Here is a 19321-nt window from a genome sequence, read left to right as displayed (position 1 = left end):
AGTACCCCTCCTATATACAATGGACAAAGAAGCTGAGAAGACAATTATAGATACATCACCCTTTACAATAGCAAAAAATGACATAAAATACCTTGGGGTAACACTAACCAAGCAACTGAAGGACCTATATGACAAGAACTTTAAGTCCCTGAAAAAAGAAATTGAAGAAGATGTCAGAAAATGGAAAGATCTCCCCTGCTCATGGATAGGCAGGATTAACATAGTAAAAATGGCAATCTTACCAAAAGCAATCTACAGATTCAATGCAATCCCCATCAAAATACCAATACAATTCTTCACAGACCTGGAAAGAATAATACTCAACTTCATATGGAAAAACAAAAAACCCAGGATAGCTAAAAGAAACCTGTACAATAAAACAACTTCTGGAGGCATCACAATCCCTGACTTCAAGCTCTACTATAGAGCTACAGTAATAAAAACAGCTTGGTATTGGCATAAAAACCGACATGTGGACCAATGGAATCGAATTGAAGACCCTGACATTAACCCATACACCTATGGACATATAATTTTTGACAAAGAAGCCAAAAGTGTACAATGGAAAAAAGAAAGCATCTTCAACAAATGGTGCTGGCATAACTGGATATCAACGTGTAGAAGGCTGCCAATAGATCCATATCTGTCACCGTGCACAAAAAAGTCCAAGTGGATCAAAGACCTCAACATAAATCCAGCTACTCTGAACCTGCTAGAAGATAAAGTAGGAAGTTGTCTTGAATGCATTGGCATAGGAGAACACTTCCTAAATATAACAACAGTCGCGCAGACACTGAGACAAACAATCAATCAATGGGACCTCTTGAAACTGAGAAGCTTTTGTAGAGCAAAGGATATGGTCAATAAGGCAAAGCAACAGCCTACAGAATGGGAAAAGATCTTCACCAACCCCACAGGTGACAGAGGACTGATATCCAGAATATATAAGGAACTCAAGAAATTAGACTTCAAAACGACCAACAGTCCAATTGAGAAATGGGCTTTAGAACTAAACAGAGAATTCTCAACAGAGGAAACCCAAATGGCTGAAAGACATTTAAGGAATTGCTCAACATCCCTCATCATCAGGGAAATGCAAATCAAAACAACTCTGAGATACCACCTTACACCTGTCAGAGTGGCTAAGATAAAAAACACTGAAGACACTTTATGCTGGAGAGGATGTGGAACTAGGGGAACTCTCCTCCACTGCTGGTGGGAATGCAAGCTTGTACAACCACTTTGGAAATCAATATGATGCTTTCTTAAAAAATTGGGAATCAATCTCCCCCAAGATCCAGCTATACCATTTTTGGGCATATACCCAAGAAATGCTCAATCATACCACAAGAGCACTTGCTCAGCTATGCTCATATCAGCATTGTTTGTAATAGCCAAACCTGGAAACAACCTAGATGCCCTTCAACAGAAGAATGGATAAATAAATTGTGGCACATATACACAATGGAATACTACTCAGCAGAGAAAAACAATGATATCATACGGTTTGCAGACAAATGGATCGATCTAGAAAAAATCATCCTGAGTGAGGTGACCCAGACTCAGAAAGACAAATATGGTATGTACTCACTCATAGGAAGATGCTAGATGTGGAACAAGGATGACTGGACTGCTACTCACATCACCAGTGAGGCTACCTGGAAAAGGAGACCCCAAAAAACACGGAGAAATGGATGAGATCTACATGAACAGCCTGGTCGTGAGTGGGAACAATGAAGGGCAACGGTTGAGGGAAAGAGAGTGGGAGATCCTAGCTGGATCCAGAAAAGAGAGGGAGAACAAGGAATAGGAGACCATGGTAAATGAAGACCACATGAGAAGGGGAGGAAGCAGAGAGCTAGGGAGGCCCACGGAGATCCACAAAGTTACCCCCACAAAAGACTGCTGGCAATGGTCGAGAGACGGCAGGAACTGACCTACTCTGGTGATGGGATGGCCAGACACCCTGATAGTTGTGCCATAAACCCCATCCAAGGAAGGTCTGAGGAATCTGGATGCAGACATCCACGGCTGGGCCCCTGGTGGAGCACTGGGAGTCTAATTAGTGAGAAAGAAGAGGGTTTATATGAATGAGAATTGTTGAAACCAAGGTTGGATAAAGCACAGGGACAAATAACCAAATGAATGGAATCACAGGATCTATGAACCAAAGGCTGAGGGGCCCCCAACTGGATCAGGCCCCCTGAACGGGTGAGACAGTCATTTGGCTTGATCTGTTTGGGAGGCAGCTGTGTGTTGTTGCTGGGTCCTGGGCTAGTTGCATGAGTTGGCTGTTTGAATCCTGGGACCTATTCAGGGATGCTTGGCTCGGTCTGGGAGGGGGGGACTGGACCTGGCTGGACTGAGTCTACTAGGTCTATCCCGGTCCTCGGGGGAGACCTTGATCTGGAGGAGGTGGGAATGGGGGGAGGGGGAGGGGTGGGCGAGAGTGGGAGAACAGGGGAATCTGTGGCTATTATGTTGAACTAAATGATGTTGTAAAATAAATTTACTTAAAAAAATAAACAAATATATTTTGAAAATATATATATAATAAACATCAAAATAATAAATGCTCTATATTACAAACCCACAGCCAACATTATCCTTAATGGAGTAAAACCCAAGTAATACTATTAAATTAAATTAAAATCAAAAGTGAGATAGGGCTTTCTAGTCTCCCCACTCTTTTTTCAATATAATCCTCAAAGTGCTAGCTAGAGCAAAACAGCAAGAGAAGAAAATTATACAAAAACAAAATTATTCTTATTTGCAGAATAAATATACACATATTTATACATATATAAATATACATCCTGTAACACGAATCTTAAAAGGTCTTACTAATGAAAATAACCCTGAAGCAAGATATTGGGGTGTTTGCTGGAAGATCATAGGAGCAGAACAAGCTACAGCTTCCTCACCTCGCCAGTTCCTCAGCTGATCCTGTTTCCTCAGACTGGAAGCTTCTGAGTCCTCATCCAATTGGATCTCAGCTGAACTGCTGCTCTAAAGCCTAAATGCTTAACCAGCCTAGTTCCTGGTTTTCGTCCCTTATATACCTTTCTTCTTCTGGCCATCACTTCCTGGGATTAAAGGTGTGAGTCACCATGCCTGGCTGTTTCCAGTGTGGCTTTGAATTCACAGAGATCTGGATGGATCTCTTCCTCCCAAGTGATAGGATTAAAGGTGTGAGTGCCACCGTTTTCTGGCCTCAATATTTGCCTAGTGGCTGTTCTGTTCTCAGACTCCAGATAAATAAAAAAATACATTCATTAGAGTGTATGATATATTGCAGAACACAATATCACCACAACATCCCACTAGAAAACATGTTGAAATGATGAACAATTTCAATAAAGAGGCAGGATACAATGTTAGCTTACAAAAGTCAGTAGCCTTTATGTACACCAGCAGGTTGAGAAGGAGATCATGGACACATTTCCACTTACAATACCTTCAAAGAATATAATAGACCTTGCAATGAACATATTCAAGGAGGGTAAAGAACTCTACAGTGAAAGCTTTAAATCTCAGAAGCAAGATTGAGATACTACAAGGCAGAAAGATATCTTTTGATTCTGGACTAGTAGAACTGACATTATGAAAACAATGATTCTACTAAAAGCTATAGATTCAAGGCAACACCAAGAAAATCACAACAACATTCTTCACAGAACTAGAAAAAACTCCTAAAATATATATGGAATCAGAAAAGATGGATAGCCACAGCAATTGTTAATAATAAGAACAATGCTGAAATGATTATCATTACAGATTTCAAAATATGTTCTACAGCAGTATTAATAAACATAATGTGTTTCTGGTGCATTAGAAGAAAACAAAAGACTCAAACATTAGTACCCATGTCTATAGCCACCTGATATTTGACAACGATTCCAAAAAAGCACACTTTAGAATAGACACCATCTTCAACAAATTTGCTGTGAAAACAGGAAGTCCACATGTAGAAGAACAAAATAGATCCATATCAATCATCTTACAGAAAACTAACTACAAATAGATCAATGGTGTCAGTGAAAAGTCAGGATGGCTAGATCTTCCAGAAGAAAATTGAAGCAGAACCCTAAAGAATATAGGTGTAAGAAAGGATTTCATGAGCAGCACTCCATTTGTCTGGAAATTAAGGTGAACAATTGACAAATATTGCCTCACAAAATTAAAAAGCTTTGTGCAGCAGAGGAGACAATCAATTGAGTGAAGGCAAACTCTACAAAGAAAGAATCTTTGCCAGCTACACATCTGATAATGGTTTAATATCAGAATCTATAAGATACCCAAAATCAAAGACTTAAGAAAACAAATCACTCAATTTAAAAATGAGATATGAGGGACAGGCAGAGTGTCTCACACCTCTAATACCAGTACTACAGAGGTAAAGGAAGATGGATCTATGTGATTTGAAGAACAGCATGGAGTACATAGTGAGTTCTATGACAACCTGGGCTATGCATTGAGACTGTATATCAAGGAAGGTGGATAATGGACTTGAAGAAAAAATTCTCAAAAGAAGAAATAAAAAAGTCTGAAAAAATATCTACTGATTGTTCATTACCCATAGATATTAGGTAAATAAAAATTAAAACAACTTTGAGATTTCATATTAACAATCTCAGAATGGCTAAAATCAAGACAGCCAACAACAACAAATGCTAGTGTGGATGTAGGAAAATGGAATCATAATCTACTGTGTGATTGCAAAATGGTTCAATCAGAAAATCATTGTTCTCCATTAAACTAAAAATAAATCTACCATATAACCCAGCTTTACAACTTCTTGGCAATTCTTCAAAAAAGACAACTTCCTCCTCCACAGATGTTTGCACAGATGTTCATTGATGCTCTGTTCACAATTACTAGGAAATGAAAACATCCTAAATATCCTTCAATTAATAAATAGTGAATAGATAATGAAAATGTGGTATATGTATACAATGGAATACCAAATAGATGTAAATAAGATTGACACAATGCAGGTAAATGAGTGGAACTAGAAAATATTTTGAGTGAGATAACCCAGACCCACAAAGACAAATACCCAATGTTATTTCATACCTTGGGATTCTATCCCTCAATTTCCAGATGTGTGTATACAACAGAGTGATCACAGAAAGGAGGAAACTAAAATGAGAATATGGCAAGGGGGACCCCTAAGAGGGAAATAGTAGGACACAGGTAATATGAAGGATAAATGGGGAAAACTGGAGGGACTTTACTGGAGAATGGAGAAGGAGGAAAATAGAGGAGAGTGAGAGGGAGTGACAAATAACACTATGGACGGTTGAATGACACAGGAATTCAGTATTTTATATCATCTAAAGGGAGATGGGGTGGAAACAGGGGAGGCATAAACGGGAGTAAACAAATAAAATATTCGTATTTTAACTAAAAAAATTAAAAGTACCATTGAAAGCTGTTTATACAAGGAAGTATATAAATGTGGATAAATTATTTTAGCTCAGTCATCAGACCAAACTGAGTTTGAATGCAAGCACTGACACTAATAAAGGTTAAACACACTGCCAAATAAAATAAATAAACTGCCTAGGAAAAACTAAAAGAGAAAGGAAAACACCAACTTTAACCTTTTTTATGATTACCAAGCTTGCTTAGGGACTTCCTTATGGGGTGACAAGATTATAAGGAGACAGTAATAACCTGTCTCTGCCCTGAGACAGCAGAGCTGCTAAAATGAACTACTGACTTCTTATTTGTGACCCTGATTCTCCATTTCCTGCTGATGAGGGTCACATCTGCTCTTCCCCCTTGAGAAGTGACCCCATGAATACCTTACCTTAGACAGCAATTTGGGACCTATTAAACAATGGGTGTGAACCAATGAAAGAAGTTTTTGTTTATCTGTGAGTGCTGAAAATTTCTCCGTGGGAAAGGTTGATGTCCCCACCTTAACAAAACAGCATGAAGACACATAGCATGCCTTGTACATTGTTGACAAATTACAGTGAATCCATAAGAATTTTATAAAAAAAAAGTTTGTTCATTTTATGGTGCTAGAGATTTAACTCTGGGTCAGGTTAAGCTACGACTAAGCAGCATCCTCAGCCTCTCATAATAATGTCGTTTGTTGTTGTTTTTACTTTTCAGGACAGGCTTCCTCTGTGTAGACCTGGCTGTCCTGGAACTTGATTTGTAGACTAGGCTCAGCTCACATTCACAGGGATCCACCTGAGACTGCCTCCTGAATTCTAGGATTAAAGATGTACTGAAACATAACCCAGCTAATTTTTTTGAAAGATACAGGTTTTCCTATATCAGGAGTGGAACCTAGCCCCCATGCGCAAAAACTAGGAGGAGGGAAGAGTTGTAGAGGGTATAGTAGAAGAACTGGGGGAGAGGGAATGGGGTGGGAGTTTGATCAGAAACTTTATGTAGTTTGTATGAACATTAAACAAAAAGAAGAAAGTAGAGGGGTTAGACAGATAGTCATTGGTTAAGAGAGTGTTCTGCACTTGTAAAGGGCCCAACATTTCTGTCTAGTTGCCTGTGGGGTGTTTACCCAGCACCCCCACAGCTTCCCAGAATTTTCTTGAGTGCAATCAGCAGGAAATATTAGATAGAAGGATTTATAGCGGAGAATCTTGTGGAGATAAACAGATAGAAAATAAAGGATAGCCTCGAGAGGGCCTGGAACCTATTCCAACGGGCCCCAACTGTCTCTGGCCCAGGGTTTTTATAGAGACGCCAAGGGGTGGAGCAAAAGACCTCCTCCCCCAGCACAGCCAAGTGCAGAGCATCTCAGACACCTGCACTCAGGCCAGTGGTCCTGATCATCCTCTATTCGGACCTGCTGGGTAAAGCCACGAGGAACCCCAGAATGGGCTCCCACAGGTCTCCCCTTCTTAATATATAAAAAATAACTATTAATGGCTTACAGCAATCTCCATAGCTGTTACACCTCCCAGTATGGGAGTAGAAGATGATATAGATGGCATTTCTCTTTTGAATTAGGTCCAAGGTGACTACAGCAGTCTTAGCTGCCTCAAGTCCTTTCTAAACCAAAACTCTTAAGGCGACTACAAACTTAAAGAATTCCTTAGCTTCATCATTACCATTAACAGGTTAACATAAATATTGCTATACATAGTCACAATTCTCTCAATCTTACAACTCAAAGCAAACTCTTAACAGAACCATTTGAATTAGCATATATGGTGCTATATATAGTTAACAATTTTCTCCCTCTTACAACTTTAACTCAATCATTTGAATTTTCTTGTTAACGGAACATAGGAAAAACTTCGATGTATTGACATCAAACTTAAATATTTCCTTAACTCCACAAAACCAGGGTGCATTAATATCAATAGGTTTCTGTGAACATAATTCAATCTCATAGCTCCTCCTTTTCTTTATAATTTTTTAAACAAAGTCTCAAACCTAGTTAGAGGAACCCAAACTTATACAATTCCTACAAACGCATATTGAAAAGCAATATTTTCAATCTAACCATTAACACTTTGAAAACTTTTAACAAAACATCCAAAAGCAGTTTCTTAATAAAACTCTTTACACACTTTAAAAATAGTCTCTTAGTATACCCCATTTGCATTTCTTACTAACAAAACATGACATTAATCTACTCAAACAACAATTTAAATTAAATAGACTAAGGAATATTAACTTTTTCTTTATAATTTTAAGCAAAATCTCAAGCCTAGTTAGAAAACCCAAACTTTTCTGTTTAAACAGTTCCATTTGTAACACAAAACCAGTTCCATAAGTAATTCCATTTTTACATAAACAGTTCCACAAAACAATTCATAAATCACCAGTTAATAAAGCATATATGCATACACAAAGTTGCATCTTGATTCTAAGTAGAAATACATTTCTTCATTTAAACAGTTCCAATTTTAACCCAATTCCAGAAAACCGTTCCTAGGTCATTACTATAAGTAAGCTCAAAATTGTCCCATTGCAATGAAATCTCTATTGTTCATTTCATTTAAGTACCAAAATTCTAATGATAAATATTGGTACTAGCCTTCCAAATTTGAAGAAATCCATAACCAAAATGTTTTTGTAATTTTATCTCATTTTAAGTTCAAAAAGTTCAAACAACAAATAAATTCTGGTATCAGGCTTTCACTTCCAAATATGAAGAGACATTTTTCAACCAAAACTTTTTGCAGTTAACAATTTTTGTTCAAACAAGCGTCTCTGCAACTTTTTTTCTCACAGACAGACCTTTTTAGTATAGTAATATTTTAAACTGCACCGTTTTTGCTGTTAGCTCAGGTTTTTCTGTGCTGCGTTGATATTCCACGGATCTCAGCTGCAGATGCCTTGTGCTGGTTCTGGTGTCTGCCATTCTTAGCGGCTTCTGGAGCTTGTGAAATCACTCTGCTGCCTGCTTTGCAGTCTACTAGGACACTAACTTCTGTGTCTCAGGTGTTTTCACCATATACATTAAGAATAGACTCACACTTAACATTTTCACTTTACAAACCCACATATAACATTTTTTGCCTTGCAAAGCATTTAGACTCATAGTCAACATTTACATTTTACAAACTCACATATAACATATTAACATTTACTTATTTATACTTTAAGGAAACTGTAGAACTACTTTAGCAAATATATTTCTTATTAATTCTTATATACTTATATTCATTCCATCTTATTTCTTATTTAAACTTACATTTAAAACTAGCATCTTACAAGCTTATTACTACATGTCTTAAGACTACCTTAGATACTTCTTACAAGCTTATATCTTATTTTGATCTTTCTACTTCTTACTCTTAATTATTATCACTATCTCTACTATAAAGATTCTCTTAACTAGACAGGAAGTACGTACATCATTTCTAAAGTTTAGAGTTTATAGTCAGCTTTGTTATAAAGCACTGGGATTTAGTGAATGTTGTCATTATTAAGTTGTGATACTTGTTGCCTGGGGTTTGTAACATTCTCTGGATAAAGCCACACCCCAAAGTTGCAAGTCCTCTCAGCCATTCCGGACTGGCAGAGATGCACTGTCAGCGGTAGACAGTTTTTAACTAGAGGCTGTCCCTTCACCCAAATTCATAATGGCTCCCCTAAGAACTTCAGTTCAAACAAACGTTTCTATCACAGCAGTACTTTTGGTTTGCTCTACTGAAAAACTTCACTTTGCACTGAGGGTGAAATTACCATATTTAGCTGCTGTAAAGCTCTTCACCCAAAACTGCACAGCTATTAGGTGGTATTTTAAGGATTTTAAAGTGACTTGTTTGCTCTTATAGGTAGCTTTTTGTCATCCAACTGCCGTAAAAACTTTGCACAACTATTAGGGTAAATAAGGCATTTTACCAACGGTGCCCCAAAACACGAAGTACCTAGTTTCGTATCCTTTCAGTTTTTCATTGGAACTGACACTTAAACCCTTAGACAACTTTTCTCCTTATTCTTTTAAAAGCGGTATTTTAATTTTAGAGCTGACAAAAGTGTTTCAGGGCAATGTCGCCATCTTTAGCAGAAAAACTACCTTTCTCAGAATGCATTTCCCTTATATCAGTCCATAATAATATCAGTCCCTTATATCATTGCCCATATTTCTTTTTGGGTCTGAGAGTCAACTGGTTCTCTTTTACCAGACTTGCTTACAAATTCTCGCCCGGGAGGTTTGAACAAAGTTTTTTGCTTTTGCAATGGGAGATTTGAACAAGCATTTTACATTTTCAGCTATGGCACATTGGGAGGTTTCTAGTCTCCTCAGCTGGCTTTAACAGGTGTTTCAACTTCATTTGACACTGGCCCCAGATCAGAACCGCACCTGACTCATTAGCCGGCATTGAGGCTGGCATTCCTAATAGCAACATTCCTCAGGGCTTGTGTTTGCCTTAGCCAGTCAGTGAAAAACAAGATCATTTACAACAGCTTTTCCATAGCTCTTTCAGAGAGATTTTCTCCCACTGATCTATCTCATTTTGCTTGTTCCTTCCTTCCCCAGATGCAGAGCTTCGGGTATCTGTCTGCGGCTCTGTACCTCTGCTAGCTGCCTTTGGAGGTAGGGGCTTTTTTTCTCCCCCCAAATCTGCCTCAAATTCTAGCAGCTTTTTCAGGTCACATATTTTCTGGGGAGGATTATGTCCCTTCTGTTTCTTCAGAGTCTTTCTCCCTGACAGTATCCAGCTTGGTCTCAGTTTATCCCCTCTACCCCAGAAACAGTTTCCAACACTACAGTGGTGGTTTTTCCTGCTACTGAAGGTAGGGGTTTTTTGTCTGTTTTTTGGGTCTGTGTGGTTTGCATACAGACTGAAAATCTAACAAAGGAGGTTTTTGCCATCTCTAAACTCCCATTAGGACAGGTGCTTTGCATCATCAGGCCTTCACCTGGCCCAGTCCCCCAGTGGGTTGCATTTGCTTGTCTGGGTGCTCAAGGACAGAGTTTATGCCAGAGGCAATCATCCCTTAGGGCTACATTCCCTCATCTCACCAGGAGTCAGTTGAAACAAAGCTTTAACAAAGCTTTTCTCAAAGAGATTGAAAGACCCCCAGGGGAGATCTTCCTTCAGGAGAGACCCCAAACCCAAGGAACACGCCGAAACCACAGATCAGATGCAAACAGCAAGAGGGTTTATTTAGATACACAGGTACCTGGGGCAAAGTCTCTCGGAGGACTTGCGCGCCTTCCTAGGGCAAGGGGGACTTTTTATAGGATCCCAGGGGCAGAGGCGCGGTTACAGAATCGAGAAGCATAGTTACAGGGCTCCTATTGGTTGTTTCAAAGAAGGCCAGGGTGAACTTGGGGTCGTATTCTTAATTCTCAGAAGTTTGATATGTGGCTGACTTGGCCTTGCCCAGGGTATAGTGGGTGTTTTTCCAGCCCAGCTGCTTATTCCTCAAGGCCAGGGGCCAGCCATAAAATATCCTGATTTGACTCAACTGTTTTTCTCCCAAGGCCGCCGACCACAGTTATCTCTCTCCTGAGGCCGGATGGCCGGCCACAGTTATCTTTCTCTCTCAAGGCCAGATGGCTGGCCATAGTTATGTCTCTTTCAAGGCCGGGTGGCTGGCCACAGCTGTGAACTCCTGGTTTTTTTTCCTTCAGAATGGCGTTTCTTAGGCTAAGTTATTGGGACCGGGGGGGGGGGGGGGGGGGCATTTCATCGGCCCAACGCCCCATATCCTCATAATGGAGTGGGGGTCTTTCATTCCCCCATTTTCTTTTGTACCAAATGGAACCTTTCATTTTAGGATGGAGAATAAGGGGTCAGCTGCATCTCTGACTGTCTGAGCCTCTGATATTGCTGGGTTAGGATCAAAGCCTGGACAACAGAAACCCTATCCTTGACGAATTGCACCAATCTGTTGAAGATGCATGGCCCGAATAATAAAATGAGCAGGAGGATGATTAAGGGGCCCATGATGGTGGAGACAAGGGTGGTAAACCATGGTGACCTTTGGAACCATCCTTCAAACCATCCCTGTTGAGACTGGAATAATTGTTGTCTCTGTTTTAATCTTTCTCTTAATTTAGCCATGTTATCCCTGACTACTCCAGTATGATCTGTATAGAAGCAGCATTCTTCTTTGAGGGCAGCACATAACCCGCCCTCTTGTAGGAAGAGTATGTCCAGCCCTCTCCTATTTTACAGCACTACTTCTGATAGGGATGTCAAGGATTTTTCTAATGCACTAACCGATTCCTCTAGGGCTTTGATGTCTGTATTCATGGCTACTTGGAGCTGTTTGAATTGGCCGGTCTCCATAAGGGCTGCGGTCCCTGTACCTACCCCGGCAGCTATTCCGCCCATGGTAATTCCTCCCAGTAACAGGGCCAGCGTCAGGGAAACAGGCTCTCTTTTAAAACGGGTGTTTCTCATTTCAAAATGACTATAAATATATTCTGGTTCATGATAAGTAACTTTGGGCCATAATTCTATTAATATACAATAGTCAGAGGTCAGGTTCAGCACCGTAGTGGAGACGCAGGGAGTGAGTCCCGTGCTACATGCCCAAAATGTTCCTTTAGGGGCTGTAAGATAATAAGCCCCTGATGGAAGGGCCTGGGTGGAATTGCAAAGACCCTGGTGGGATGGTGGAATGACCCCTAAGCAGAGCCCTCGTCCGGAGACTTCGGAGAGAGTCAGCTTGTGCCGGGGGGCGGTGTGGCAGCTTGTAGAAGGGGAAGTCTGGTTAGTAAAATTCCCCATAACAGCAATCCCTTCGTAATAAGGGGGACTTGAAATTAGACAAAGCCAGCAGCTTCTGGTTTTGTTTGGGGCAGTGAGGTTGAGGGTTAGATACGCCCCTTGGATTAATTTCAGGAGTCTATCTCCAGTGCCTGGCCTTACAAGGGATGCAGTGGTGGCCATGCTGGCTGTAGGGGACAATGTAATAGATGTGGGGGAGCTGGGCTGGGGCTCTTTCAGGTTGTGAAGGTGACTTCTGTTCTGGGAGAACAGGGTTGGGGCCCACAGGAATGTTAACTGATTCTATCTTTTGTTTTACTTGGAAAGTGAATCCCCTGTCTGTTCCCGTCATATAGAACCTGACTCCCCAAGACCGTCCATCGGTCCATGAAGAGAACTTCATGCCCTTCGGGGTGAAGGAAATGTTTAGTAAATCTTCTCCCTTCTGACTTCGTCCCACCTTGATGAGATCCCAACTGGAGCTAGGCTCCCAGTACGCATCCCCAGTCGTTTCACATCTCCATTTTGCACAAAAAAAAAAGATTCTAGTCCCCCACATTTGTAAGTCATATCCCAGTCCCTTCCGTCCCTAGGGCATACATACAGCTGGGTCTGCTGCAGCTTCCTATAGGCTGACCGCGTTCGGCAGCCAGGTGAGTCAGCTATATGTTGTCCTTGGGCTGTAACTCCAGTCTGTATGGCCCGTTTCTTTCGAGACATAACATTGTTGTGGTCTGCATTTAGGACAGAGGGCCTATTGGTGTGGGTGTACTCGGGGATATCCCAGGTATCCAGCCTAGCGACTAGGTCGCATATCTTGGGAGTCAAGAAGGGCCACCATGTGTTAGGAGCGTGTTGAGCAGTTGTGGACCAGACTACGTCCCCAGTTTGGGAAATGACCTGCCAGGTAACTTTCTTAACCAGGTGAGGGCTCTCTGGTGATGCCCCTCCTAATGTCAGGAGGACTATTAGGGGGATCAAGGGGACCCCCAGGTGAGTCTTATCTTTAGTGGGTTTGGAGAGTGTTGAACTTTCCATGTTGATGTCTCGGTGCTCTTAGCTTCGTCGGGTTCCTTGGCAGCCTTCACATGCGACGCGTGGACCCAAGCCGCTATCTCGTCAACCTTGAGTGCAGTGGGAGTAGTTAACAAGACAGTGTATGGTCCTTTCCACCTCGGCTCTAGGTTCTTGGATTGATGGCGTTGGACCCAGACAGAGTCCCCAATCTTGAATGGGTGAGGCACCACCGGGCGATTCAGTTGCTCCCAGTAGGCATCGGCCAGGGGTTTCCACACTGTCTTTTGCACCAGTTGGAGGGCTTGGAGATGTGCCTCCAGGGTAGGGCTAGTGGCGAAAGAGGAGATATCAGGGTGAAGGAAATTTACAATTGGTGGGGGAGCCCCATACATGATCTCGAACGGGGTTAGGCCATGAGGCCCAGGAGTATTCCGGGCTCGGTAAAGGGCTAGAGGGAGTAGGAGCGCCCAATCTCTAGTGCCAGTTGCAAGCGTTAATTTGGTTAAAGTCTCCTTAATGGTTCTATTTGCACGTTCTACCTGTCCTGAGCTCTGGGGGCGGTATACACAATGGAGTTTCCAATCAATCCCCAGTAGCCTGGCCACCTTCTGACTTACCTGGGAGACGAAGGCGGGCCCATTGTCTGACCCCAATATCTGGGGCATTCCATACCTGGGAAAAATTTCCTCCAGGAGTTTCTTGGTTACCACGTTAGCGGTCTCCTTCTTGGTAGGGAAGATCTCTGTCCACCCTGAAAATGTGTCTACAAAAATCAGAAGGTATCTATATCCATACAGTCCAGGTTTTACCTCGGTGAAGTCAAGTTCCCAATGGACTCTGGGGCGGTGGCCTCGCAGGCGGCTCCCTCTGCTCAGATGGGCTTTTCCTGGATTAACTTGGGCACAAGCAGGGCAGCTGGAAGTCACCTGTTGGAGCACCTGTTCCTGATTCAATAATACAGTGCCCGAGGCCTCATCAGCCAGAAGGGCCCTCATCTTGTTTTTGCTCAAATGGGTTAGCGCGTGGAGAAACTTGAACATATATTTGGTGTGGGAGGTTGGCATAACTAATTTGTTATCCATTATATAAGCTTGTCGCTCAGGGCTCCATTCCGCCCCCATTTTCTTTGCTAGTTCCTGGTCCTCCGGGCTGTAGGACATGGGGTCTCTGCTTGGCTGTTGGTCCTGCAAGACCAGCAGCTGGTCGCCCTTAGGGGATTGTAAGGCGACTGTCCGGGCTGTCAGATCAGCCAGCCGATTTCCCCGTGCTACGACAGAGTCATCCTTTTGGTGCCCGGGACAATGTATAATGCTGAGCTGATGTGGGAGGAACAATGCCCTTAAGAGGTCTAAAATTTCGTTTTTGTTTTTAATTTCCTTACCCTCCGAGGTCAAGAGGCCTCTTCTTCTGTAGATTTCTCCATGTACATGGGCAGTGGCGAAGGCATATCTGCTGTCGGTATAGACCGTGAGTCTCTTACCTTCCGCCATCCGGAGGGCCTGGGTCAGCGTGATCAGCTCTGCTCTTTGGGCCGATGTTCCAGGCGGCAGCGGTGAGGCCCAAACTACCTCTGATTCGGTGGTAACGGCTGCTCTGGCCCTCCGTTCTCCTTCTTTGAGGAAGCTGCTCCCATCTGTGAACCAGATAAAATCCGGGTTCGACAGCGGTTGATCTGTTAGGTCGGAGCGGGTGCCATGGGCCTCCGCCAGAATCTGGAGGCAATTGTGCTCCTCGGATGGGTCTGGCAAGGGCAGCAGGGTTGCGGGGTTGAGGGAGACAACTGGTCCGAACACCACTCGGTCTGTGTCTAACAACAGAGCCTGGTAGTGGGTCATCCTGGAATTTGAGAGCCATCTATCTGGGGGCTGCCGGACCAGAGCTTCCACCGCATGGGAGGATAACACAGTTAATGGCTGTCCCAAAGTCAGTTTCCCTACATCCTTGAGCAAAACAGCAATGGCGGCTACCATGCGCAGACAGGGGGGCCATCCTGCAGCTACCGGGTCTAATTTCTTGGATAGATAAGCTACAGGTCTCTTCCATGGCCCCAGTCTCTGTACCAGTACTCCTTTTGCAAAGCCTGAGTTTTCGTCCACGAACAGTTCAAAGGGCTTAGTCAGATCTGGTAGGCCAAGAGCTGGTGACTCAAGTAAGGTTCTCTTAATTCGCTGAAAGGCCTGTTGTTGTTCCTCTCCCCAGTGGAACATAACCCCGGGCTTGGTGAGAGGATACAGGGGGGCAGCCATCTCAGCAAAACCTGGGATCCAGAGGCGGCAGTAGCCGGCTGTACCTAGGAACTCCCGCACCTGGCGGGGGTGCCTTGGAGGGGGTGTGGAGAGTATGGCCTCCTTCCTTGCTTTCGTGAGCCATCTCTGTCCTCCCTCTAGGGTGTAACCCAAGTAAATGACTTTGCTTTGACAAATCTGGGCCTTCTTGGCCAAAGCCCAATAGCCCTTCTGTCCCAGTTTAGCCAAAAGGGCCCGAGTGCCTCTCAGACATTCAGCCTGGGTTCTGGCTGCTAGGAGGAGGTCATCCACATATTGGAGCAAGATTAAGGCCGGATGTTCGACCCAGAACTCGGCCAGGTCTGAGTGTAAGGCTTCATCAAAGAGGGTCGGGCTGTTTTTAAACCCCTGGGGGAGCCGAGTCCAGGTCAACTGTCCTGAAAGTCCCATCTCTGGGTCTCTCCATTCAAAAGCAGCAGTTGGCTCTGGGGGTGCAATCTCAAACAGAAGAAGGCATCCTTCAAGTCCAGTATCATATACCAAATGTGGGTTGGTGGAAGAGTGCTGAGGAGGTTGTAAGGGTTTGGCACCATGGGGTGTATATCTTCAACCCATTTATTGACCTCCCTCAGGTCTTGAACCGGTCTGTAATCCCCTGTCCCAGGTTTTTTTACAGGCAGGAGGGGGGTATTCCAAGGGGATCCACAGGGCACAAGTACCCCCTGGTCCAAGAGCCTCTGGATGTGTGGTTTAATGCCCTCGTGGGCTTCCCGGGACATGGAATACTGTTTGATAGAAACAGGAGTGGCGGAGGCTTTTAACTGAATAACAAGTTGGGGTTGGTCGTGAGCCAGCCCCAAGCCGCCAGACTCTGCCCATGCCTAGGGAAATTCCCTCAACCAGTCCTGCATTTCTTGTGGTGGCCCCTTAGATGGCTCGGATTCAAACAGGCGGTATTCCTCTTCCAGTTTTAGAGCTAGGACTTGTAGGGGGGTCCCTTTGGGTCCTGTAATGGTCGACCCCTTGTCATCAAAATAGATCTGAGCTTTGAGCTTAGTCAACAGGTCTCGGCCCAATAATGGGTGAGGGCAATCGGGTATATGCAAAAAAGAGTGGGTTACCTGTCCAGATGCCAGCTGAACCTTTCTCTCAGTGGTCCATCGATACCTCCTGCTACCTGTGGCCCCCTGGACCAAAGCTGTGTGGTCACTGAGAGAGCCTCTGGTATGGGTCAGGACTGAATGTTGAGCCCCGGTGTCTACCAGGAAGGTCACTGGCTGCCCCCCAATCTTGAGAGTTATCCTTGGCTCAGGGGGGGGCTCCTGGCCTTGACCTCCCTAATACTCCAGATTGAGGAGGTCCGTGGCCCTTGGCTTAGGTCTCCGAGACCCTTGAGGCTTCTTTGGGCAGTTACGAGCCCAATGCCCTCTCTCTTTACAGTAAGCACACTGGTCTTTGTCAAGCGGTGTCCTTCTTTGATCTCCCATCCTAATTCCCTCTCTGATCTGTCCCTGAGACACTACAGTGGCCAGGACTTTACTTATTTCCCTATTACTTTTCTTATCTCTCTCTTCTTGCCTCTGCCACATCCTCTCCTTCCGTTCTTTGGGAGTTTCTCTCTTATTAAACACTTTCTCTTCCTCTCTTAATAAATCTGACAAACTGAATGAATGTAATCCTACTAGTCTCTGTAACTTGGCCCTTATTTCTGGACTTGACTGATAGATGAAAGACAAGATGACACCCGGCGCCTGTCCTGTATCTTCCAGATCGTACGGGGTATACATCCTATAAGCCTCTCTAAGTCTTTCCAAGAATGCTGCCGGCATCTCCTCCTTTCCCTGGATCACATTCCTAACCTGGGCCAGATTGGCAGGGCACCTAGCCGCCCCTCGGAGACCCGCCAAGAGCAACTGGTGATAGAGACGTAGGTGCTCCCTACCTTCTGGGGTCGCGAAGTCCCAGTTCGGGCGGGTGAGGGGAAAGGCTGCGTCAATGATATTAGGCAATTGGGTGGGTCTTCCATCGTCTCCTGGAACCTGTTTCCAAGCCTCCAGGAAGACTCGCTGCTTCTCCTCCACCGTCAGGAGCGTCTGCAGTAACTGCTGACAATCTTCCCAAGTGGGCTTGTGGGTCATTAAAATGGACTCAATCAGGTTAGTCAAGGCAACAGGGTCCTTAGAGAAAGGAGGATTATGTTGCTTCCAGTTATAGAGATCAGAAGCCGAAAATGGCCAGTATTGGAGCTGGTGATTAGGACCTTCCCTAAGGGGAAAGGCCCTGGATTCTTTGGCTGGTTCGTCGCGCTTTCCTCGTAGGCTACCGGCAATTGGGGAGGGAGCCGGAGCCTCATCCTCCCACTCTCTCTGTAGAGGCTGTTCAGGCGCCTATGCGGGTCCGCCGGTCTCTCTGGCGCCACTGCAGGGACCGCTGGTCCCTCCGGCGCCCGATTCCCCGGGTATGGCGGCGGGTCCTCTGTTAGGAGGTCAATAAGAGGTGAATTGGGGTCTGGGGGGAGGACAGGAGCCTTAGGGGAATCGTTTCATGGGAGAAGAGGGTAAAGGGAGGAGGTAGGAGGGGCGAGAGGGAGCGGTGGTTCGGCGCCCGCGGGTGGCGCCGTCCCTCCCGAGCCACCTTCCCCAAACCGGGCCTCTCCAGCCGTCCCGGAGACGGTCGAGGCACACCGCCATGGTGGAAGTGTGCTCGGCAGTGGCCGGTCACCGGCCGGGGGGCGGTCCCCCCGCCAACCTCATCCCCAGCCCCGCCTGCGCGCCCCCGCCACATCCTGCACCCGCCGCCAGAGCGGCGGGACACGGGGAGAGGAAAAGACTTGCTGGTGTGGGGGTCGGGAGGAACAGGGAGTGGGAGGGATCCGCCGATCCGGCTTCCTCGGCCCCAGGATTTGACGAGTGCTGCTGCTGCCGGGGGGCTGGGGGGGAGAGAAACGGCTTAACCCATGGGGGAGGTTCTGTCGTCAGGAGTCTCCACATGGCGATGTATGGGACCTGGTCCGGGTGGCCATGGGGACTCGGAGCGAAAACTTTTCCTTCCACCTGTGAAATAAGACTGAGGTTAAAGGTTCCCTCGCGAGGCCATCCTACATCCATTCTGACCCATTCGGCCTCGCAACGAGTGATCCATTTTTTCTTCTGGACTATGACTCCCTCGTTGTTGGCTTGTATCTTCACGTCTGACCAGTGGTCAAGTGTGAGGCTCAAGGGGGTGGTGACAGTCTGTCCCATGGCTGTTTCTAGGAGGAGAACGGTTAAACAGAAAACAAAGAATGACAGACAAACGCAAATGAGACTAACACGCACTGCGCGGCTTCGGTTCCAAACCAAAAGCAAAACCTCAGAAGGAGACTGTGAGGGTCCGGACCCCTCCTCTCGACCAACACAACGTATCCCTCGGATACGTGAGTGGCCCCGAAAAACCGTGCCCCAGAGGGGACTTCAAACCGTGCCCCAGAGGGGACTTCAGACACCCGTGGAACGTCTTCCAGGGTCACGGTGCGTGAAGTCCGAGCTCCTCAGCTCCTTCAGCCCCCACCTCCACAGACAGATTATCAGGCGCAAACAGACAACACTCAGACAGGACTCAGACAGGACAGGGATGACATATACTGAGGCCGGCCGGCTTACCTCCTGATGGTGGGTCGGTGGTCCCAGGGAGAGGCCTCTTCCCCGTACAGGCCACCAAATGAAAGACCCCCAGGGGAGATCTTCCTTCAGGAGAGACCCCAAACCCAAGGAACATGCCGAAACCACAGATCAGATGCAAACAGCAAGAGGGTTTATTTAGATACACAGGTACCTGGGGCAAAGTCTCTCGGAGGACTTGCGCGCCTTCCTAGGGCAAGGGGGACTTTTTATAGGATCCCAGGGGCAGAGGCGCGGTTACAGAATCGAGAAGCAT

The 19321-nt window shown here is 45.1% G+C and overlaps 2 protein-coding genes across 2 annotated transcripts; both read right to left on the bottom strand.

Annotated features, from left to right (window-relative positions):
* Nucleotides 1-13954: 13954 nt before the first annotated feature.
* LOC143270452 (uncharacterized) lies at nt 13955-15398 on the bottom strand. Its single transcript, XM_076560386.1, has 2 exons — nt 14662-15398; nt 13955-14107 (listed from the first exon to the last, which is right to left on the bottom strand). The coding sequence occupies exons 1-2, from the start codon at nt 15386-15388 to the stop codon at nt 14073-14075; spliced, it is 762 nt and encodes a 253-aa protein (XP_076416501.1). The 5' UTR covers nt 15389-15398; the 3' UTR covers nt 13955-14072.
* A 436-nt stretch (nt 15399-15834) lies between these two features.
* Nucleotides 15835-18190, bottom strand: LOC143270431 (uncharacterized). Its single transcript, XM_076560357.1, has 3 exons — nt 18041-18190; nt 16930-17793; nt 15835-16227 (listed from the first exon to the last, which is right to left on the bottom strand). Exons 1-3 carry the CDS (start codon nt 18188-18190, stop codon nt 15835-15837), a joined length of 1407 nt encoding a protein of 468 aa, XP_076416472.1.
* Between the last annotated feature and the right edge of the window lie 1131 nt (nt 18191-19321).

The sequence above is a fragment of the Peromyscus maniculatus genome, chromosome 23, assembly GCF_049852395.1.
Source record: "Peromyscus maniculatus bairdii isolate BWxNUB_F1_BW_parent chromosome 23, HU_Pman_BW_mat_3.1, whole genome shotgun sequence".
NCBI lineage: Eukaryota > Metazoa > Chordata > Mammalia > Rodentia > Cricetidae > Peromyscus > Peromyscus maniculatus.
The sequence above is the reverse complement of the archived record's forward strand: the minus strand, read 5'-3'. Positions and strand labels throughout refer to the sequence as shown.